We start from the raw sequence: 23,946 nt of genomic DNA on the forward strand, positions 1-23,946 counted from the left end.
GGGAGGGTATAACTCAGTGGCAGAATGCCTGCTTAGCATGCACAAGGTCCTGGGTTCAATCCCCAGTACCTCCATTGAAATAATAAATAAATAAAAACCTAACTACCCCCCCCCCCAATTTAAAAAGAGAGAGAGAGAAAACTAGAAGCAAGGACACGATTTGGGAAGTGAAGCTGAAGTGGAAATAGAACTGGAGTTGGACCGCAGACATTCAAAGATGTGAAAGAAAATTAACACACATTATTAATGGTTGGATGTAAGTGATAGTGAGAGGGAGGTGACTGAGAGGACACTCAGGTTTTTGGCTTGAACAAGTGGGTGGATCCTGATGCCATTAACCCAGATGCTGAATCAGAAGGAGGATGTGGCTTGGGAGGGTGTACGTGTGGTAGCAGGTTGGGGGGGATGGGTAAAGAGTTCAGTGTTAGAAGTGTTGAGTCAAAGAGTAAATGAACAAAAGGTGAGGAAGTGAAGAACAGGCATGTGGACTGCTCTTTCCAAAAAATGTACCTGTGGAGGGAAAGACTTGTGAAGATATACATGTTTCTGTAGGGTCACGGGAAGACGGCTAGGGCTTTTGTGCATGGTGACCTCCATTTCTCTGAGCAGTTGGAGGGGATGTGAATTTCTGCAGGGCAGGGGGAATGATGAATAAACACGATGAGGAGAGCAGTCAAGTTTAGAAAAACCGTATCTTATGAGTGAGAAGCTAATTGTGGACACAAGGAACATGGTTAGAGACTATAAATATGGAGGGGCACCAATCTACTAGCCTGTGAAATTTCCTCTGATGGTCCCCTGGGTGTCAGCTAGGCTTTCTGGAGGCTCAGAGTTGGAGAGGGCTGGACACTTCCTCTTTCTGAGCCCCCAGTATATTCAAGGATGCTGGAATGCCTAGAGAGGGTTACAAAATCTGGGTGTTTCAAATGCTTACACTCGGCAAATTAATAACTTAAACACACAATCATTGCAATGCAGTATAACAGACAATCATTGCAGTGCAATATAATTGTGCTAGTCACTAGGTAATTAGAGAATTTACTCAAAATATTAATTTATAATTCATTACAGACTGTCATTTGGTAACAGGACAGTTTAAAGTTCTACAGTGAATGCTTTCTTTTAATGGTGTAGGCTTTTCTGTGGAATGATAGTACAACTTCATTCGGACAAAATGTCGAAAGTTTTGATTGAGGCTTTTAATGACTGTGGGGCACAGGCCCCCATAAGCCTCAGGTGTTGGAATGGAAAAGACAGATGACTGGATTAATCCAGTTTAATAGCTCATTGAAATACATGGGGCAATAGAATTGAGGGCATAGATGACTGTAGGAGGTTGAAGCAATAAATTATGACTTCTAAACTGAATTTGGAAAAAGCGAAAACAGGAGTGATAGGTTGGTAGGAAAGAAAGAGGTTAATAATAAACGAGATGTGCGTAATTAAGAGAATAATATAACAGTTTTGAGTATTTTTGGATGATGGCAGGATGTGGACATAGGCACAGACGGCTGAAGTGGAGTGGAGATGTGGGTCCCAGTCGCTGAGACAGCAAGTCATCCTAAGACTAATGTTCTCAGACAGTGATTGACATGGACAGCGAAAATGATCCAGGAAAACATGCGTGGGCCGTGGGTCTTTGAATGAAGAGGGCAACTCCTTACCTCAACGAGTCTTAAACTGATAATTGCTCTAAACTTGGGGCTGGAGAGGAAGAAGGGAAAAAGGACTGAATACATGATATCTTTGTTCCTTACTAACCTGTGACTGAAATTTTATAGACGAGGCCATAGTAAATTACAAAATCTTGGTTGATGCTACAGAGGTGCTTACAGAACGTAAAATCACTTCAGCCTTTAAATCCACTTATCAAAGTAATTTTGTTCTCAATTGAACGGCAGGTGAAACAATATTGAACAAAGCCACCTCTGCTGTACCCTAAGCCCTTTAATTACAGTGTTCATAGTAATAAATGCTCTAGTTAAAGGACAGCTTCCATTGCAATTTTCAATCACTTTGGTTCTTAAAAAGCACCCCCCCCCCCAGTGGAAATTTTTAATGCATAGTTTCTGCCCAAAGGCTTTGTTTGTGTGCTTTGATTATTGGATGTGACAGGAAGGGACTGCCAACAGGGTCCCTGAGGGGGTTTGCTGCAAAGGCGAGGTAATCTGTGAACACAGACAACAATGATAACTGACATTTATGCAGATCTCACCACATGCCAAAAACTGGGCTAAGTCCTTACTTTAGGTCCACTGACTCATTTGTTTCAACTTGTGAAGTAGGTGTCATTACCCCTGACCCCAGTATTAAAGAAATGAACGAAAAGGAAATAAATAATTTGCCCAATGTCACAGAGCTAGTAAACGGTGGAACCGGGATCTGAACTCCAGTCTCTGTAACTGCAGAACCTGTACCTTTGTGATTAAATGCACTTGACATTTGGAGGTGGGGATAAATACAAGAAGCAGTCATGCAAGCAGATCCCTTTCTTCAGTTGAAATTGGGGTCCCGTGTATTTGATTAGAATCTTGCCTTAAAATCTTGAGGGTCTGAAGCCTCTTCCCCTGGCCCCGCCCCACCACACCAAGTGACACAGATCCCTCCTCAGAATTCTCCGGGGCATGTCCCGGCTGGAGGAAGAGATTATCTTTTCGATCAGGGGACCTTTTCTTGCCTAATCCTATTTATACATCTGTTTCACCAGCACTGCAGACAAAATCATTAAAACAGGAAGCTAAGTTTTCTTTAGAATGGACTAGTGGATTTAAAACCAGAGTGATGTTGCACAACTCTTTGAATATACTTAAAAACACACTTAATTGTTTAAATGGATGCATTGTATCGTATGTAAATTATCTCAGTAAAGCTGCTTTAAAAAAATCAGAATGTATGAATTAATTTTGACTGCTTTTGAGTGATTTCAAATGGACTCCTTGCATATATGACACTTCCACAAAGAGAACCATCTCTGGGGTGAGCTCCGCACCCGTTCGTTATTCCAACTTTCACGGGGGTAACAGAGGTAGGCTCCCAGTTCCTCCAGGATGAAAGGCTGGATGCTTGTAACCGAAGTTAAGTATTGATTTTTTTTTTTTTTTTGCGTTGAGGTATTTGTGACTATGTTGCAAGTTTGAGCACTAAAAAATGTTGTCACTTTTACAAAGGCAATTTTTTGTTATTTAGTAAATTACATTGAGTTACAGATCTAGTCTTAAAGCTTCAAATTGCAAAAATCGATTATCCATTTCAAGTGGGTTTTGCATATTAAAAAATGAAAACAATCAGGTTAATATTTCAAAAAAAATTGTTTACATTAAAATCAGTGCCTGTTACGGGAACCATTTTAGCTCTGACTTAGCCTTGAGGCTTTGCGTTGACAACCCGAGTCGGTCAAGTCGAGCTAACCCGGGGAGGGTTTAAGTGGAAGTACACGTGCCCTCCCGACTTCTTTCGGCCTTCACTTCGCCTCTGAGCCTCTCCCGAGGGCTGGCGGGGAAGGGGCCGGGCTGGGCCGGGCTGGGCCGGGCGGGAGGGCTTCCTGCGGCCAGGAGCGGCCGCGTTCCCCGCAAAGACCAGAGCTCCGACCCAGACTGGACCCAACGTTGGTCGTCGGGCCGGCAGCCCTCACGGCGCCGAACGCCAGGCACGCTCCCGGCGGCGGCCACGGCCCCGGGCCTGTGCAGCCCCGCGGAGGCCGGGCCTGCGGGCGGGCTGGTCACGTGCGGCCGGGAGGGGCGCTGGAGGCCGGGAGTCTGCAGGAATGTAGTAACTTGCAGGGGAAAGTTTCCCTCGGCGGCCGGCCGCGGATCCGGTGCGGGCGGGCGCGCAGAGGAAGGAAGAGCCGAGAGGAGGCGGAGCCGCGAGCCGCTCGGGCGGGCGCTTCTCTCAACTTTAGTTTTGGCGTCTGAGGCGAGTTTCTGTCTCAGTCGGGCGCAGCCGCCGCCGGGGAAAAGAAAGGGAGGAAGGAAGGAACAAGAAAAGGAAATAAGAGAGAAAGGGGGAGGGGAGAGGCAACTAGCTGCCCGGGATCCATCAAGGGGGTGAAGGAAAAAAGTTCTCGGGCGCCGCAGGTCCGGGTCTCTCGCAGCCCCTCCCGAGGCGCAGCCGCCCGACCAGTGGAGCCGGGGCGCAGGGCGGGGGCGGAGGCGCCGGGGCGGGGGATGCGGGGCCGCGGCGCAGCCCCCCGGCCCTGAGAGCGAGGCGAACGCCGCTCCCGCCGCGCAGCGCCGCCGGCCCGCCGCCCTCGCCGCTTCTCCCGTCTCGGCCCGTCGAGCCGGGGCGCCCGGGCGGAGCCCTCGCCCGCCTGGTCGGGGTGCGCGTCGGGGGAGGCAGAAACCATGGATCCCGGGCAGCAGCCGCCGCCTCAGCCGGCCCCCCAGGGCCAAGGGCAGGCGCCCGCGCAGCCCCCTCAGGGGCAGGGCCCGCCGTCCGGGCCCGGGCAGCCGGCCGCCCCAGGGTCCCAGGCGGCGCCGCAGGCCCCCCCCGCCGGGCACCAGATCGTGCACGTCCGGGGGGACTCGGAGACCGACCTGGAGGCGCTTTTCAACGCCGTCATGAACCCCAAGACGGCCAACGTGCCCCAGACCGTGCCCATGAGGCTCCGGAAGCTGCCTGACTCCTTCTTCAAGCCGCCGGAGCCCAAATCCCACTCCCGACAGGTAACCTCGCCGCCCCTCTCCCCGCTTCCCCGTCGGGCGGGCCCCAGGCCCGGGGGCGCTCGGGAGCGGCGGCCGCCAGCCCTGGCCGGCGGAGGAGGGCTCCCGGAGCTCTGGCGGGGTGGGGATGGGGGCCTGCGGGGAGGTGGAGGGACTGGAGGCGCCCGCCCGGCCGCGGGTACCGGCTCCCCACTCCTCCCGGAGTCCGGGGCCGAGATTTGTTTTTCCCCCTCGGAGTTTCTCGCTGCGCTTGCAGCCCCGGGGGGCGTGCTTTTCCCTTTCCTTTCTTTCTTTCTCCCTGGGGTTCCCGGGAGGTTGGCGGGAGTGGCGGGGGAGGTGGGGAGGAAGGAAGGGGGTGGGGAGAGCCGGGCCCGGGCCGCGGTGGGCTTGCACAATGCGCGCGCCTCCGCGCGCTCCGCACCTTCGCTCCCGCCGCCGCCGCAGCCGCCGCCGCCCGGCCGCGAGGGGGAGGGGGGCCTCTGGCATTTGTGTGTGGGTGAGCTGCCAGCGGCGGCCGAGTTTGTGAAGTGGAGCCCCGGGCCCCCTTGCCTTCGGGGCCTCTCGCTCCACTTCAGTCTCCTGGGGAGTCAAATAATTGTTCTCTTGTTTTCCAGTGTTGATTAGGGGTGGGGGTTGGACCAGTCCATTTAGTTTCTCGCTCTTTCTCCCCCGGCCCCCTCCCGAAAGCATTTATTTTCCTCGCGGCCCCGGCGCTTTCTGAATACAGGATCCAGACTTTCCTGGAAGTTGTTTATGGAGTTAGTGCTTTCACCCCTGCCCTTCCCTTGCGCCGTGGAACTCGGGCGGGCTCACTCTCTGCAAACTTAGTAGGTTCATGTGTTGGCTGCTCAATTGTAGACTATTATTTACAGTCTGCTGAAATGCTTTTAAATTAGCCACATCTGCAAGTTGCGCAGGACCTGAGCTGCGCCTTGCGGTGCCTTGGTCTTAACACAAGCCTTTGATAATGCTCTGCAGGTTGACTCATAGGCCGAGTCCTGCCTAGTTCAACTGTGATTAAAAGTTAATGTTTGGGAAGCGATGACTAATTCGAGGCTCGCCATTGCTTTTTAATTCTTATTGAGGATATGAACATGGCTGTTCCACATACACAGCATTCGATTATTTTGTCAACTTGATCCAACACTGAAGTGAAACTATTATGGAAGTGCTAACATTCCGACAGGCCCCCGAAGATTTGTTTGGTGTAGGTTTTTCTTTCTTTCCTTCCTTTTTTAAAAAAGAACTTGCTTCAGGCTAAACTTCAGCATAGGAACTTTGCCCAAAAGTTAATTGGTTTTCCAAATACTGAGATGTGGTTAGTCCACTGGACTGTAATTTGAGTGGGAAGAACAGTTATCGCCCCCCACCCCCATCGTCGCCCCCCCCCCCCCCCCCCGTTTGCAGGCCTGTTGTATGGTCTCCTGCTCCCAGTCCAAGGGGTTTTGGAACTCGGAAAAACTCACTTAACCTGCTGACAAAAACATAGGTTAAGGAGAAGGAAGGAAAAACAATTCAGCTGCTTGCCCTAAACGCTTCGGTTTGTAAGAAGTAGTAGACTTAGGTATGCTTTTTTCTCTTACCCCTGGAAGTGGGTGTCTGGACTCATGATGGGTAAAAACGTGTGTTGCCATTGCAAACCCCAGACTACACGGCTATGCTGCTAGTTACTTAATATGTTTTGAAAGCATACTACACATAGGAGATTGAATTCCCCATCTTGTGGCATCTATAAGCCAAACAGAATTGGGACTGAAAAGTGTATTTATTTCCCATTTATTCTAGTAAATAATTGCACAGGAATTTATATCAGCAGTGAATGGATTCATACTATCCATAATCTGCTATAGTTTTGTTTGTTTTAATAAGGTTTTAATCAAGCGTTGTGCATCTGTAGGTTTGACTTTTATTTCTGCTACTGATTCCTAATTCAGATTTATCCTGATTGGAAACTCAGAAATGTACATGATTTAATTAGAAGGGATAAATGCCTCTGGTGATTGTTTCCAGTCTCCCCTTCCTTGCCTTTATGAATCTAGGAAATTGTAACTTTTTGATAATCAAACCCTAACTCTAATCAGGGAATTTAAATAACTATACTAGATTATGAATAGTATGAATGTGGGTTGTAAATGCTATTGTCCACAAATTCTTGGGTATAAATTCACATATATTCTCAATTTTTCCATCATGAGATAAGCTGTATTACAAATGAGAAAACTTGAGGCTCACAGAGATGAAGATACTGTTCAGTGTCACCTAGCCAGCCTGGACTGAAACCCAGATCTTTGGGGTCAGAGGGCAGCACTTTTTCTGCTATTACACAGTTGTAAATATTTAAGTATGTAAGTTCTTAAGTTATATTATAATTGAATTGTTGCCTTCTTTATCATCTAGATACAAATGTGTGGTTGGGTTTCCATTTCATTTTAGGTGGCTTTTATGAGCATTTGAATGGTTCTGGATCTTTTGTATTCATTAAAAGTTGTATAAATCGTGGCGTTGCTTTATTGATGACATTTGTCCATAGTGAGAAAGAAAATGACAATTGTCATTTGTTTAGGGCTTGATGTAGGAAAAAAATTAACTACTTAAAACCTAGTCTTTAAAAAAAGAAAAAGAAAGCAGAGTTATTATATTCCTTGGGTTTTGTCTGTATCTAGAACATTTTAGAACCTGGAAAAGCACTCTATTCTGCCTTGGCCTTTACACATTTAAAATTATCCATCTGCAAACCTATATTCCTCTGTGTGAAATACTAAATGCTACAGTTTGCCTCTGGTACTGAGAATTTCATTGCAATCAAATATCTACCTAAGAAATTAAAAGGACTGTCTTTAAAAACGATTCTTAAGAAATTTTCATTTGAATTTTCCTAATAGGCCAGCACCGATGCAGGCACCGCAGGAGCCCTGACTCCACAGCACGTCCGGGCTCATTCGTCTCCAGCCTCCCTGCAGCTGGGAGCCGTGTCTCCCGGGACGCTGACCCCCACCGGCGTGGTCTCCGGGCCAGCAGCTGCGCCCACTGCTCAACACCTTCGACAGTCTTCTTTTGAGATACCTGACGACGTGCCTCTGCCAGCCGGCTGGGAGATGGCAAAGACGTCTTCTGGCCAGAGATACTTCTTAAAGTAAGTGAAGATAAGCGGTGCGAGAGAGTTTAGTTTTCTGAGAAAACTGTATTTTGGGGAACAGTAAAGCGATACCAAGATATAAATTGTCATTTATTTTTATATTATACTTAATATTTCTATCAAGCCCAGTTATATCTTTCGTAATTTTTTTTTCTTTCTAGTTTGCTTTGACCTAAGTAACTTATTTGGGTAGTATTTTGAAAGCTTCCTATTCATTGCTTTTTACTAATCTTTTCTTTAATGGCAATTTGGATATTGTCATTTTAAGTTAGTGCGAAACCTATTCATTAGCCTAGCTCAAAACTGAAAGAATACCATGAACAATTTCAAATTTTGAGAATTATGGGGCTGACATAGTTTTATGAAATATGTATGACACTACTTATATCTTCTGTAAATAAACATTTTACTGGTAGAAAAGAACTATAAAATAAGTAGAATTTCTCTATGAGTCTAATTTTACAGTATTTTAGATTGTGAAATGACAAACCCATTAGCTGCAGTTTGAGGTGATTTATCAGTTTGTTTTTCCCCCTGAAATATAAAGCGAAATGTGGATTTTCAGGCTTGATCACAATCGCTCAGTGGCAAACTTCTTTCAAGCTGTCTATCCGGTCTTCAAAACCGAATCCCTCTTCTCTGGGAAGTTGAAAACAAGGCTCCTGGGTTATTTGTTTTTATCAGCCTTATTTTTTGTGTGTGTGCTTAACAAAATGGCAAAATTTCATTGAAGATGAAAAGGTCAAAATAGAATTTTGTCTATCCTTTTGAAATTATAGATGACTTTAATATTTTTATCTGGCTTGCTTGTTTTAAGAATATACAAAACGTTTTCTGAAAATAATTACTGTGGACTGAAATTGATATTTTCAAAAAGTTGCTTACTTCGTACTGTTTAATCAGATTGAGATAATGAAGTGAAAAACAATCCAAGTTTTGATTGAAATCTGTCTTGTCAGTCTACTCCTAAGGCACATGTAATAGATCAGATAATACAATTAATGATACTGTTTTGTTGTATGAGTCTTAGTACTTTATATTGATCGTCTTTCAGGGCACATTGTTGCTTTGCAATGTAAGATACAGTTTTGTGACAAGCTTATTTAGGAGAAGAGCAGAGGAAAAAGTTTGAGCTGGAAAAGTTTCTGCAGTTTTTTCCCCCTCTTCCTGTAACTTTTTTCTTCTTTTTTAAAATTTCATTTTCTGGTGTCCTGGTATCCATTTCAAAGGGTCAGGTTTCAACCAGAACAATAAAGGGCCTGAGACTGGAAAGTACACACGAGTCTGGCAAACTCATCTGCATGAGCAAGACCATTTGTTCTCAAGCAGACACCCAGAGTAAATGATTGAAAGAGCTGCTCGCTGTGAGGGATGTGTCTCGAAGGGAAAGGGAGTGGAAACAAACCAGGTTGTTAGGAAAAAGAAAGGCTGTACTTTTTTGAACCTCTCCCTGCTGGGTCACATGCTGACCTGGGGAGATTTTTAAACAGCTTAATAGCTAGCTTGCCTCTTTTCTTTGGTTGATGTTACAGCTAAAAGTATATGGTTAAAGAGCAACATTTATGCTACCCTCTTAGTCATTCGCATCTTGTAATAATTGCTTCTAGGTGACATCTGCCTATATTTTCATCATTTTGAATAATCTTTTTGTTTTGAGCTGAAACATTCTATAATTTATTTTTTTCTCTTTTTTTGGGGGGGGGGAGGGGGCAATTAGGTTTATTTATTTATTTGTTTATTTTTGATGGAGATACTGGGGATTGAACCCAGGACCCTCGTGTATGCTAAGCATGCACTCTACCACTTGAGCTATACCTTCCCCCTTATAATTTTTAAAATTTCCCAATGATTCTCCCTTTGAGAAGTGTTTCTCCTGAAAATGGATTAATGAAGTGTGCACCCACACATACCACCCCACCCCAAGCCCCCAGCTCAAGTGGGCCTGTAGGGAAGGTAAACCAGGCTAAAATGAAAATTATGCCATGTGAGTGATGGTTACAGGAGTGGAGAGAAGCTTACTTGGAAAAGAAAAAATTGGGAAGAAGAGAGATAAACATGATCTTCAAGATTTCTGAGGGAGTCTAACGTGGAAGTAAAATTAATTTTATTATATGATAAGAAACATGAAATTTTTTGACTCCGTGGAATAATTTACTCACATCAAACTTTGAGAAATAGAGGGGTTTTCCATGATAGATGGATCTCAGTCATTAAAAGTAGGCAAAATCATGAATTAGTTGGTACCTGGCAGGATTTGTAGAGAGGGCCCCTAAGCATTGGATCTGGAAGTTGGGGGTACTGTGGGGTTGTAAGATTTCATATTCTTCTGAAGGATCTGCTTTATGGAAAATATGCAATTTGGAGAAAAGTTATAAAAACTTGAGTTCACATCTAGTTGCCACCTATTTCCATGATGTTGTAGGATGTGTGAGTTGTAAACAACTTGTTTTTGTGTACTACATAGGTAAAGGAGATTAATATCTGTCTTGACTGTGAGTCAGAGATGAGAAATGAAGCTTTTTGGAACCAAGTTGTTATTGTCAAAGTTCATTTTTATTCTGGTTTTGATGTTTTAAAGTCAGGCTCTCTTTGCAGTCAGTACTTAACATATTTTCCTCTTGTGTCTAAAGAAGATTCTTATTGCCAGCTAGATGTAGGGTGAAGATTTAAACTAGTTGGAGACTACACTCATTTCAACAGTGAAAACTATATACATTTTTTAAAGATAATTGTTGGAGCTAATTTTTAAGTTACAAAGTAAACAATGTAGTGAGATTTACACTTGGCACGAAGAAATCTGACCATAAGTGGTCCAAACAAGCAAGGTGATATAATTTGATTGAAAACTGAGAAATGTTGACTTTGGAAGCAGCTTGCTGTCTTGTGATCATAGATGAATGACTCTGAAGTCAGTTGGCCCATCCTGTAGTTTCAAGGAAGCATAATTACTGAAGGATTATAGGCAGGCGATAATTGATATTTTCAAAGCCTGCCCTAGGTCAGTGAGATCTTCTGGAGAAGACTTGTACCTTAGCTTGGCAGGTGATGAGGTGGAAGTATGGTACTAGCGACATTTATAAATGACACATATTCAAGCTTTGGTATGATTGTGAAGTATTTTAAAAAGCTTAAGTCTGTATATTAGGTATAATCTACTGAATTTACTGTTTAAAAATAATTTCTTCAACATTGTATACTGAGCTTTTATTTTAAAAGAGTTCTTTTGTTACTCTGAGAATTATTGCCTTCTTCATCTGTCTTATAGTTTTCCTACAGGAAATAGTTCTTCATGTAGTTGGTCAACAACTTCCTATTTCTTTATAAGCTGCTGAATAACTTCCTGAATTAGTATTCTATAATATCTCTGGTTACATGGAGTGTTCTTACTTCTCAGATTTATTTTATTGACTCTGATACCTTGTAACTATTACCATGTACAGAGAACTTCTTGTGTAAAATGTACCATAAAAGGACCTTATAATTTGATTTAAGAAATCTCACCCAATGATTTTAGAAGTGTATAGATTTGCATTGTTTTAATAATCTTCTCATTTTAAAAAGGTAGTTTGTTTCATTTCTGTTATTTATCATTTCTGAATAACTGGTCACAGTGTTTTTAAGTCCTTAAAGATTCAAGGTTTCTTGTAGCTGTGATTTTAATGAAAGTTATATTGAGTATCATGATCCACAGTTTAAAAGGTATTTTTTCAGAGATTTTCAACATTCCACAGCATGTGACTTAGCCAGTGTTCCAACATTAATTGAACTTGCCTTGCAGATGTTATTAATTGCTATAAGTGGTTTGATTCTTTTTTTTATCACATGTTTTGTTTCAGAAATGAATGCTCCTGATTAAAGCTACTTCAGAAATGTATCAGTTAAAGGAGATGAGTTAAACTGTTTCTTGTTATAATAATTTGATCTTGCTTCTTCTCCCAAACACTTGCCTAGTAGAAGACTATGAGTATATACACTGTACATTGTTACCATAATAAAGATTAGATGTTTTTAAAAAGATCAGTTTCATAAAGAATAAGGCTATTCTGCTTTTTGGTTTCTTGCTATATCAAGTGTAACCCAAATGATTTCCCTTTAAAAATGAAAAGTTTGTAATATTGCCCTTTAATGTTGACGAAGCTGCAAAAAACTCCCACAGCCCCCACCAACCCCCCACAAGAAAAGCATGAAAAACCCCGTAAGCAGTTGGAATTGTAATCACAAAGTATTTCTCTAATATAATGTTATGTCAGTTATACTTCGGTTCAAAAAAATCCAAAAACGAAGTATGTCCCTGTCTGAGGGAAGGGTCACCCCTGCCTGTTTGTCTAGCTGATAGAGGCTGAGTGGAGAGAGAAGATGAAGTATGCCCTCAGATCTCCAAAAAAATGCTTCCTGCTGCTCAGTGGGTGGGCGCCCTGGGGAAGAAGGATGGCCCTCCGTGCCACAGTGATTTAGGCAGAAAAACTCTGGCGAATCCGTTGAATATGGTGGCAAACGAAAAGCAGTTGGAAGATAGAAGATGTGGCAGAGTAAATAGAACACAGAGATCAGTTTATGTCCTAGGGAAAATAATGAGTACTTTTAATTAGAACTAAGAAAGATACCTAGTTACAGAACTGTATGTTTAACTGCAGCAGACTCAGTTAGCTGCAAGATGGTAGGCAAATTTTCTTAAAAACACCTAAAAAAATTTCTCCCTCAAAGTGTCATGTTGACTATTAAAAGCCAAGGGTAGTATTTGAATAGTTGAAACTTTAAAAAAAAAAAAGGTTTTGAAACCCTGAGTTCAGTCTTCATTGGTAAAGTAGAGAAATAGTTTTACTTTATGGTTGGAAAAATAATGTAAATTAGCATCGTGAAATAGGAACGCTAGCAGGACTCTGAACTGCCTTTTACCTTAAGGCTTTGGGGGAGATGTAAACTCTAAACCTAACCTTTTAGTTGTCAAAATATGTAGTGAAGTTTAGGCTTAGAGCAAATCAAAGTGAAGTCATTTTAAAAATCAGCTGTTAAGATTTAAGATTATTCAAACTTAATTTGCTATGTTCAGTAATAGCATAATTTAGCCATTAATTATGGCTTGAAAGTTTAATAATAGTTGAGTAGCATTGTATAAAGGGAGGTTTTAACGAGCTGCGTGGTTCTATAACTGTGGTTACTAAGTGATGCAGTTTTTACAAAAAGGGCTCCTGATTCCAGGATTAATCGGAACTTCAAGCCATGAAAGGGGCGTTGCTGTTTTTATGGAGAAGAATTGCTCCATGGTTGTGGTTGCTCAGTACTGTAGCACCAGGTTTCCTGGGAACAAGTACTGCCACCGTGGAAGCACTTCTCTGTGCGCAGGGCTTGACCCCCTTCTAAAAGCAAACAAAAGAAGTTTGATGTAAATCACAGTGGTCCTTTTTTCCCCCTTCCCTTTAATATTTTAGACAAGAAAAAGTAGTGTGGTTTATTCCTCAGTTGGCTCTTAGCATAAGAAGAATCATAATCTCTAACACATCAAACAGTACAATGTTGTTTCTCTGAATAAGGTTGCAGATTAACAAAACGCAGATAGGAGTAGCTATTAAAACATTCCTACTTTCTTCCACCAGATATTTTCAGTGCTTTATTTGTGGTGAGAGCTATTGCTTGACGTGTTTTTACTTTAGCACGCTTGTCTTCCTCTTCATGGGGACAGTGTTAGTCACTAACATCAGATTTTTCAAATGAGTCTTGATTTGGGGGTAGTGAGGGTACATTTTGTTAAAAGCTCCTTCCTTCCTCTTGCAATTGCTTACTTAACCTAAAGTAAGGAGATTTTTTTGTTTGTTTTTTAGTATTTAGTATTTTATTTATTTTAAAGTAAGGTTTTTATTTGATCAATAAATATATTTAGAGAATGTCTTTTGATACATGTATAAAAACTTACTGTAGACTGATCTGGGGTAAAGATGACTTTATTCAGAGTGCTACTTTGTGCTTTCACAAAATTGAATGTGGATTTAGGAAGTTGTTTGAAATTTAACTTCTCACACATCCTGAAGCAACTGTAAATATGAAGCACGGTTTTGGGAAGGAACTAAACCCTATCATCCAGGAGGTGGGGGTAGGATATGGATTTTTTTTTTCTGTACAAGTATGAATGTGGAGTTCTTTCATTTTATGTTTATAAAACTGTCCTCCTTCCTTTGCTTCAGATTCCAAAAATCTGATCTCGTGGATTTTTAATAAGGTGTATGGTTTTTATTATAAAAGTAACACTTGTGCATTAGAGAGAATTGGAAAATTCAGGAAAGGAGAAAGTATGGGAGGAAGAAGCTGGATTCTGCCAGGAGAGAGGTTGGAAAGATACTTGTTTTTATAGCCTCATATTTAAACATATATTTTAAAATTTAATTTTTAGGGGAGTAACATATACATAGATTTAGAAAATCCCTTAGTGCTCTAAGGTTTCATAAAGAGTATTTCTGACTCACTTCTCTTTATCTCAGGCTTGCATTCCCCACAGGAAAACACTCCCAACTCCTTTGCAATCCCCCCCAGCTCTGTTCTTTTAAAAATTCCATATTTATAAACTGTGCTGCACTACCATTCTGCACCTCCTAAAATCCTTTCCTTAATCTTCCCAGTGTAATTACTGTAACTTTTTGTTAAGTATTCTTACGTTGTTAATGACCCTTTAGACTTTGCCTGCAGCTGGGCTGTATAATGTGGTATGATTTTCTGAACAACTTTGATAGTTTCTTGGAATTGTTAATTGCCTTCTTTTTTCATTTGTATCTCCGTTCCCTTTTTGGCCCCTTAGAGACGTCCCTGAGTCTTCTGTCTTCTGCTCTGGGCTAGACTGGTTGCTCTCAGCTTGGCTTCAGAGTTGCGCTGGGGCTTCCCTTCACTCTGATCCTGGCAAGTTCCTGTGTCGCTGTTCTTGGTTGGATACCCTGTCTACTAGTTTTCTCTTTCTTGATTTGCTCGCTCTTAGAGTTGGCTCATCCTTCAGCAATTTGCTGAGAAAAAGGGTGCATGGTAGATAATTGTGTTGAGATCTTTTATGTCTAAAAATATCTTTATCTGTTGGCATTTGATGGCAGTTTGGTTGTAGAATTCAAGGTTATTTTGCCTTGGAGTTTTGAAGGCAATGCTTTATTTTATTCTAGGATCTTATTAAGCAATTAAGCCCAGTTTGCTTCCTTTGGGAATTTTAGTGTTTTTTTTTATTTGTCTTTTCGAGGGGTCTTAAAGTTCATGATACCTTGGTTTGTACCTTTATTTAATTCATTATGAAGGTCTCATTGTTCGGAAACTTGGTCCTCAATGTGAGTGGTGCCTCTTAAAAGTTTTGCAGTGTGGTCGCCCTAACTGTCCTTCCATCCTGGGAAAGATTTCTTTAATTAGTTCCTGGATAATTTCTTCCAGTCTTTTATATGTGTTCTTTTTTTCTGGAATTCCTGCTAGTCAGACTAACTCTTGAATTTTCTTATCTTTCTCTCCTAAATTCCTTCACTTAGCCTTTTGTTATGCTTTCTGGGAGATTCCTTCAACTTTAGCTTTTAATTTTTCAGTTGATTTTTTTTTTCCAAAAAGCTATTTATCATTCTTAATTTCTAGGGACTCTTTTCTGAGCTCATTGTTACTTTGTTATTTTTAATAACATGCTGTTCTTATTTCATGGATGTAGTAATATAATATCACTCTAAGGATATTGTAGTGGGTGTTTCTTTTTAAACTTCCTTCTGCTTTCAGTGTCTTAAGTGGGCCTCACTGGAGAGTGATTTAGTGGGCACTAACCAGACCCTGAAGCTTTAAGGGGCCCTAAATGTCAGTATCTCAGCTAGGTTCTCTCATAGTGGCCAGTTTCTCCAGATAAAAATCTGCCAGTCCTTTCTCTAGAGAGCTTTGATGGTAATGGGTGTTAAGACTGACAGCCAGTGTTTTAGGGCTGAAAGTATGAGGCTTCATCCCTGCTCTTGGCTCTGCCAGGTGTCTGAATCCAGATCCTTTGAGTCTACTACTCTTCTGGAACATTAATTTCCCGTTTTGTGCTTGGGCCAGGGAGAGGGGATATGCAGTAGGTTTTTTTAAAAGTTGTATGTTGAATGAAATTTTGTGAATCCAATCTGTAATTATTAGGTTGACTAGAGACGTTACCAGTTTTCTAAGCCCCAAACAGGAACTATTGACAATTTCATATGATTTAACTTGAATGTTATAGGATCACTTTTTAATCAATACTTAAGTAATTGCCTTTACCAGGCAAATGATTAATTCAGTGACATCTATCTCCCTCAGATCAGTTTTGCTACTTTACATCGTCATGTTAGAATCTCTTAAAGAAGGAACTGTTTACTTTGACGCCAGGTGATTGGCATTAGGTGGTGTATGAGTTCTGTTCAGAGGGTTTGGATTCTGAAACAGTGTGAAGGGGCAGAGAGACTGGAGCCTTAGTTCCTGTTCATGTATGTAATAATGGAGCCGATCCTGTCTGTTTTTATGTTACTTTCAAGTTTTTTGTCTAATACAGCTTTCAAAAGTACAGCTTTAAAGTAAAAGAGCCTTATGAAATCAGCACATCTGTCTTCTTTCATGCCTGCCTTCTATCTGGTTTACGTCAACATGGATGGTGGTAGGATAAAGGAAACATACATGCGAATTTAAATTCATTAAGTAGTTACTGGTATACGTATGTGGGTTAGACCCCAGAGGTATATAACTTGGGTTTAGTGCAGTTTATGTTGTTGCTTTTCCTGGCAACTGCTCTTTTGACAGCTCAGAAAAGTAGCGCGCTCTGTCTTCTGTAGGCCACTGTACATGTCACAGAGCAACATTAATAGAGTATTTTTTGTATATAAACTAACCATGGAGATGTAATTAGCTAGAATTTTAGAAAACTAGGTTTAGGTGAAAATGGATTCACCGTAGGTAGTAACTGAGATGTGTTAGACCTTTGGTGTTTGTTGATCTCCAGTTGAATTTCTTCAGATCCACTTTTAAAGCAATTTCTGCCTTGATTAGTTAAAAAGCAGTTGCGTATGGGAATTTTTTAGGGAAAAAGAAGAATCAAACCTTTAAAAAGTTGCATGAAATCTTAACTGACAGATGCAAAACCAGAGCAGAACACTTATTAGCATTAGAGAAGAGTGTTAAATGATACTGAGAAGGTGGATACTTTTGGGTTGTAAAGGTATTAAAATGCTGAATGGGGTGAAGGAATGGAACAGACTCAGTGTACCTTATGTATGTAGAGTAAGGAAGTGTGTTGCAATAGCAAGTGCTAAGGTTAGCAATGAGATTTCTGAGACCCTGCCTGGAACTAATCCTTACCAGTGATAGGGTCGTTAACATTTACCAAGCTCTCATGAATAACTTTTTTTTTAAGATGGAAAAAAAGAACTCCGGGGAAGAGTTGGCCAGAACACAGATGTTTCTGCTTTTCCTACACATGTTGAGACTGATACAGGTTATGTTTCCGAAATCGTGTAGTTTGGATGGGCTCCAGGTGATGTAATAGGATCACTTTTAACCCCTCCCAGCTGGAGGGTGTGCAGACTTTCCTGTTAGGACTGGTACAGATCTCTTCTTTTGGTTGACACAATAATCACTGTCTCTAGACAATGATACATAAAATTAATATCATTGTCCTTTGTGTTTGAAGACAAAGCATGCCCTTTGTGTACCTGTCTGTCCTTCAGTTTTCAGTTAGTGCCCATCAGATAACGATTTGCACAGCTCTCTCTACTTCCTCAAACACAGGGTGATTTTTCTCCAGAAAGATGCACTTGGTTCTGGATGGTGTTTTTAGTTATTTTCTTTGAATTCACCATATGTGCTTAGTGGTCTCTTCCTTTCATAAACACCTACCTTTATGTGGCTTTGTGTAGTAGGCATTGTTCTGAGGGTTCACTGGGTCCCACTCTCAAGTTAGAACAGAATAACATGTCAGTCTTGATAGACCGGATAGGTCTCAAGACACCATTCATTGCAAGTCATCTTGTTTGCCTTTTTCTTGCTAACCGTCTCTCACTGGAGAAGCTGTGGCGGATAACTCTTAAGCTCAATAAAGACAGATCTTTGTACAGTGTTATGTACGTAGCTCCTGATGGGTGACGTCCCTTAGGCTGCTCATTTATCTCAGAGTCTGTTGCTTAATGGCCACCCTGATTAAATGCCTGCAGTCTCTGCTTGTTATCGCTGTGCAACTCCATGCTAACAAGATGCTAGAGTATTTACTTGTGTATCCTAAAGTAAATTTTGTAAGTTTGAGATTATTCGTAAAGGACTAGAACTTTTAGAAAAAGACAACTGCTTATTTTCATGGTATACATGAATGATAGTTCTACTTTAGAGTATTAACAAGTTTGTTTCATGGGCAGGGAACATCTAACTGCTTTAGAATTAAATGAATAAGAAACAAGATTGTGTTGTGAAAGTGAGTAGACTTCTCTGGGAGTTCAGGGGAGAAATAAGGAGATGGTGGCGGTGGGACCTCAAAGAGACAGTACTCAAGTTACGCTTATAGATTTAGCATTTCTGACTCAGTGACTGCAGGGGCATAGGAAGTGAGGAGACAAAGACAGCTGCAAAAAAGTTTTCTAGTTAACAGCCAAGAACTTGCCTTCCTACCTTGAAAGACGTTTGCATCTTAACAGACTCCTCCCTTCATCAAAATGAAGCTGTTAATAGTGGTTAAAACTGCACTCTGACTTTGGGCATTAAAAAAAAAAGTAGTTCTAATATCAAAACACTTGAAAAACTGCTGAATACCATGGCTTTATTCATTATTTGGAAACAAAAAAGATGTTTTAAAAGTGAAGGCCATCTATTACAGACCATCCATTACATGAACATTGTCAAATATTGTTGTACCCTGTGTGCATTTTCTAAGTTTATTTTGATGTCACAGCCTATTTGAAATTTTGTCTTTTGGTACTTTTTGGCACTATTATTTGTCAGGAAGTGCTAGTTGAAAGGGATTGTTTTCATTTTTCTGGTACTGTTTAAGTTTAGCTTAATGTTCATTTGTTTACCAAGTAAACTTTATTAGAATTATGAATGTAAACCCTTTCCATTCATTGATTATATCTTTTAGATATTATTATTGGACAGATTGAATTAATAGTAAAATATGCTGTAGAAAGTTACAGTTTTTTACTTTTTAAAGTTGATAAGAAAGCTGCTGATGACTGAAACATCTTCTTTCAGAGACTTAAAGAATTTTTTAAACTAAGCTTTAGAATTAATTTGTCCTAGACAAGCAGAATCAGATGATTTAGTCCATTTCACATTACCAAAACCAGATAAATATTTGAGTACATGTCTATTAATCAGCTTTATTAAAATAAATTGTAAAACAAATCTGATATTCCACCTATCACCAAGATAAGTCACTGTGGAAATTTTAAAATAGTCCAATTTTAAATTTATTAACAAAACTTGCGTGGGACACAGAGCAGTCAGAATTCTTTACCTAAACTCAAGAGTTTAATATGGTTTTGGAAGGAAGTCAGGAGTCTCAGGAATGCTAGTAATTAAGAAACAAATATAGTCAGTCGTAGCATGTTAGGTCATCATGATATCAGCTGTTCTGTAGGAAGCTGCATGGAGGCCATTTGCTGTTCTTGGTCGACTTACTTAGCTGGGCTCCCCTAGCGAAAAACAGACTGTGTGGCTTTAACAGCCACGCAGTTATTTCCCACAACTGTGGAGGCTGTGGAGTCGGAGATCAAGGTGCCCGCCAGGTAGGTTTCCTCCTGAGGCTTGTTCTCTTGGCCTGGTGGTGGCTGCCACGTTGGGCACAGAGGTTCCCTTACATGCTGCTGGGAGCCTCCTCAGGCTGCTACATAGCGTCACGTCTACTACATTCTGTTGGAAGCAGTTGACAAGGTCAGCCCGGATTTAAGGGCTTGGGAAGTATGGGAGGGACTGCAAAAATAATTGTGGCCATGTTTTTCAACCTACCCCACTTGGATTGGAAGTTTTTAAAAAATATTGTTCAAGATAGGTAAATCATCATCTGAGGCCTAAAAAACTCAGAGTGGAGCATAATGTCACAGGAAAACAGTTTATACCATTAAAATGTAAAAATCTCATTTTTTTGTGAATGATGTAAGTTCCTCTTGAGATGCCATCAGATCAGTCAAGTTATTTATTAACCATTTCAATAAGTTAGAATATGGGCTTTTTTGATTATAATTCAGCATTTATATTTAAAACCATGAATTCTAATTGACATCTACTTGTAACTATACTCGAAAACTTGACTCTCGGGTTTTATTTTAACAACTGCCTTAATTAGATTAAGTTAGGCATGAACTCACATGGAAAACTGGCAAAGATGGAACATGGGTTTCCTGATACCTACTTTTGGTTGATTTCATTACATTCTGCTTTGTTCCCTTACCTGAATTCAATTATTTTAAGAAAAAATCCTCATTGTTACTGCAAATAGATTTTACTTTGTTAATCAGCTGTATATTGAATTTTTGTTTATTTCCAGGCTAGTAAGTTATCTGAATTATCAAGTTATATATGTGTAAGTATACATAAACATTAGTAATGCAAGACGTGTGAGTACTCACAGTGACTATAGAACGTTTATGTTTATGTGGTCCTCGCTTACTCAGAGTGTTTTCTGTGACCACACCACACGCGTCTAGGTTTCCAGGTTGCTTATGAATGAACACTGAAGGCAAACAGCTTCACCAGGAGTTAATGAAGATATTCTCAAACATTTAATTTCAAAACCTAGTATACATCCCTTTTTCCAAAGGCTTATGAAAACAACAGTTCTTTTTCCTTTTCATGAAATTGCGTGATTATAAAAACTGACTTAATCCCTTGTAATTTTAGTTACCGAAAAGTTGAATTTAAACAGTGGGTCGGATTTCAGCACCGTGATTCATCCTCCCCAAATGAGTAACCTGGTTAGCAGGATATCCCTTGTTGTGCTCTTGACCTTTTTTTTTTTTGCTTCTGTAAAGGTCCATAGTGACTCCTCCATTTTTGGTAGTGGAGTTCTAGTGGGTCTATGAAGAGGCTTTACAAGAAAAAAGAGCAGCTATTTATGGAGCATTTCCTCAGGCCTGCAATTTGAAGCCATTACAGCAAAGTTGCTGAGCAAGTCAGTGATTACACGCCAGCCGTCACCGAGCCCCCACCCTGCAGGCTGTGTAGAGTGAGTTCAGGACTGCTGCTGTGCAGAGTTTGCCCTCTTCAATTTTTGTCAATTGTTTACTTTTTAAAGAGCAGGAGAGTTTCAAGCATTCTAAACCTACTTTCTTAAGAGTTAGATTATGAAGTGGTTATAGAATATAAGCTAGTTTTTAAGTTTTCAGGAAATAGTTCAGCATCTAAGAATAGAGTGGTCCCTCCACCCCCTATTCCCTTTTGGTTAGTTAAAATCAAGTCACCTTATCAAATGCAGAACTTGTCCAGAGGTTTTGCTTAAGCTCACAAAAACAGTTGACGGGAGTTGTCTATTACAAGAATTCCAACTTAATGTGTACATCCTTTAGATCTGGAATCTATGTTTGAGAGGAGTTAGATTTTCAGAGTTTAGAGAACTGTTGCTTACCTGTGAAAACATCATTCGTTTCTCTGTAGAGCTTTTTTTAAAAATAGTGATAGAAATTAAAATGGTCTCATTTGTGGGATTTTTTTTTTTTTTTGTCATCAAGGGGTGAAATTGGGTTTTCTGAATATGCTTGGAATTATATTTGTTTAGGTAACAGCAAATAATTAATTGAAAACCAGTGAGCTCCAGCCCAACCAGGATAAAATTAGTAACAGTTTTTATCTTAAACAGGACACTCTTAATATGTGAATTTTCCAACCTTTCCACTCTTCAGTGTCAGACTTTTAAAACTTAGTAGCTTGTCTGATGTCTTTAAAAATTTAGGCATTGTTCCATGGTTTTCTCCATCCTATTAAAAAAAAATCTGTATGTTCCATTGTTCTGGATTCAATTTCAGCAAAATTTTAAATGACAGAGAAATGATTTTTAGCAATACCTATCACTTTAGTTTTAAAAAGGCATTAATTGATAAAATCAGGAGTTATGTTACAAGAATTACAATCTGCTTTTATTTTAAATTCTTTGGAAGTGTTGAAATTTGGGACTATAATAATCTAGGATATTTGAAATGGTTTTCTAGCCATGGACATTATTTATAAAAGGTGAGTTATTTCCTAACATGCTTTATCTCTGTAATCCCCCCTTCCCCAAAACAACCCATGATAGTCAACAACATAGACTAAAAGGAAAAAGAGAACCGTGTCATTATAGGATGCCCCCCACCAATTACTAGGCCTTTTAAAAATGGCACCCTAATCCCTGAATAATCCTCTTGAGTTTCACAGATTGAGTGAAATAATGAGTTTCTTAACTGTGGCAGTTACAATTCAGAGAAATTTCCTAGTTCTGTGAGAAATTCCCAAGCACTGTGACCTAAGTTGAGATTTAGGACATTTCTATATTTAGCTAAATGGTAGCTTTTGGAAAACTGCTTTTTGGACTTCTTCACCCTCCAACCCCTACTCATCTTCCAGAACTTATTTAAATGAAATATAAATTCCTTCAAGATTCAGCTCAAGATGTTAGCTAATTCTCCTACAGTGTCTTGCTAGCTTTTCCCTAGCCCCAGGTCTGCCTTAGCGTCCCCTCTGCCAGCCTCCCGTGAACCTTTCTGCGTTTTCACCTAGACTTACTAATATTATACCTCCCTGCACCTAGTCTAGTACCAGCACGCAATTAACTGCTCACCAAAAATTGTTGACAATTGCTCTTAACTGTTGTTCCCAGTCATTTTGGAAGCACTGAGTTATTTTAATCTGTTTTGGTGCCTTCAGAAAGCTTCAGTATGGATTGAGAACCACGTGGTCCCTCTGAGTTAGGAGGCAAGGTGTGTGAAACGGAAATGGCACGGGAAGATGACCAGTTGACTGCGAAGCAATGTGGCGAGCCCTGGGTCATTTGGGCAGGAGCCCGTGACAAGCAAGCGATTGTTGTGTTGGAGGAGGTTTGCGGAGGAGTCTGGTCTTTGGTTGTATCTGAGAGATAGGATTAGATAGAGGAGGATTTTATTCTATCTTGAATATTGAATCTCTTTGTTGACTTTGCTTTGTGAATCATTTTGTAATTTGACAATATGTGATTTTAGTGAAATTATATGTCTGGTAAAAAAAAAAATATCCCTCCTTGAGTTCCCACCGCCTGGCTGCTTGTCTCTCCCCCTGGAGATCGCAAGGCCCATTCAGTCCACCATCAAGTCTCAAGCACTTACCATAGTGTCTGGCATATGGTAAACGTTTCATAATGTAGCTGGCTGACTGACTTACTCACTCAGGAACTTTGGTTTCCTCATCTGTAAAATTAGTGGATTGGAATATATAATTTCTAAGAACTTTTCCAACTCTAAAATACAGTGAAAATCAATGAAAAAAATCCACATGAATTCCCAGGTCTATATATAAGTACAAAATTAACTTTCTGATGTGACGTTGTATTTACAATCCTTTCCATTTAGTATGAAGCATACTCGTTTAATATGTAAATATCACCATTAGGTGAAAACAGTGATGTTGGCAATAGGAGCTGTGATCTTTAATGGAGGGATTTTTCTTATTGTGACTTAACTATGAAGGGAAATGAAAAGTAAAAGAGCTCTAACAGATTAGGGATTTAGGTAGAAATTTAAGATGGAAGTGATATTTAGGGTTCAAGGAGTTAGAAAAGAATTAGAAAAGTGAGAGCTGGCAGGGGTGCCATAGCTCAGTGGTAGAATGCATGCTTAGCATGCACGAAGTCCCGGGTTCCATCCCCAGTACCTCCATTTAAAACAAAAAACAAAAAAAAGAACAATTTAAAAAAGAAAAGAGAGAGCCAACCTTTCTAGATGAAGAATCAGTGATTAGTTTTAGGGTGTAGTTTTGATAGGAATGCAAACTGATTTTAAGAAATATTTTCTGTTTGAGAAAATACTAACCACTTAACTAACTGTTCGTTATATATTAAGCTGTAAAATAGATATTAGAAAAAAGAAGTTTGAAATTTAAACTTTCAGGTCTTTCTCATTTGTGTCTCCTCTGTTAGCACACGAACTAAGAGGCAGTCATTGTTCCTAAGAGCCAAGGAAAGGCTTTAGCCTTCTGAGAGAAGAGCAGTTTACTGTTGTCAGG

The 23,946-nt window shown here is 40.5% G+C and overlaps 1 protein-coding gene across 8 annotated transcripts in view; it reads left to right on the plus strand.

The window, feature by feature from the left end:
* Positions 1 to 3,872: 3,872 nt before the first annotated feature.
* Positions 3,873 to 23,946, plus strand: part of YAP1 (Yes1 associated transcriptional regulator) — a 108,393-nt gene continuing 88,319 nt past the window's right edge. For 7 of the 8 annotated variants that reach the window (XM_031460636.2, XM_031460632.2, XM_031460638.2 and 4 more), the window contains exons 1-2: positions 3,874 to 4,661; positions 7,541 to 7,791. In XM_031460636.2, coding sequence (XP_031316496.2) covers positions 4,341 to 4,661; positions 7,541 to 7,791 — 572 coding nt within the window. In that variant the 5' untranslated portion in view covers positions 3,874 to 4,340. Of the gene's footprint in view, positions 4,662 to 7,540; positions 7,792 to 23,946 lie in introns of all 8 variants that reach the window. The other variant, XM_031460630.2, reaches the window with a different exon arrangement.

This window comes from Camelus dromedarius, chromosome 12, assembly GCF_036321535.1.
Source record: "Camelus dromedarius isolate mCamDro1 chromosome 12, mCamDro1.pat, whole genome shotgun sequence".
NCBI classification, from domain to species: Eukaryota; Metazoa; Chordata; class Mammalia; order Artiodactyla; family Camelidae; genus Camelus; species Camelus dromedarius.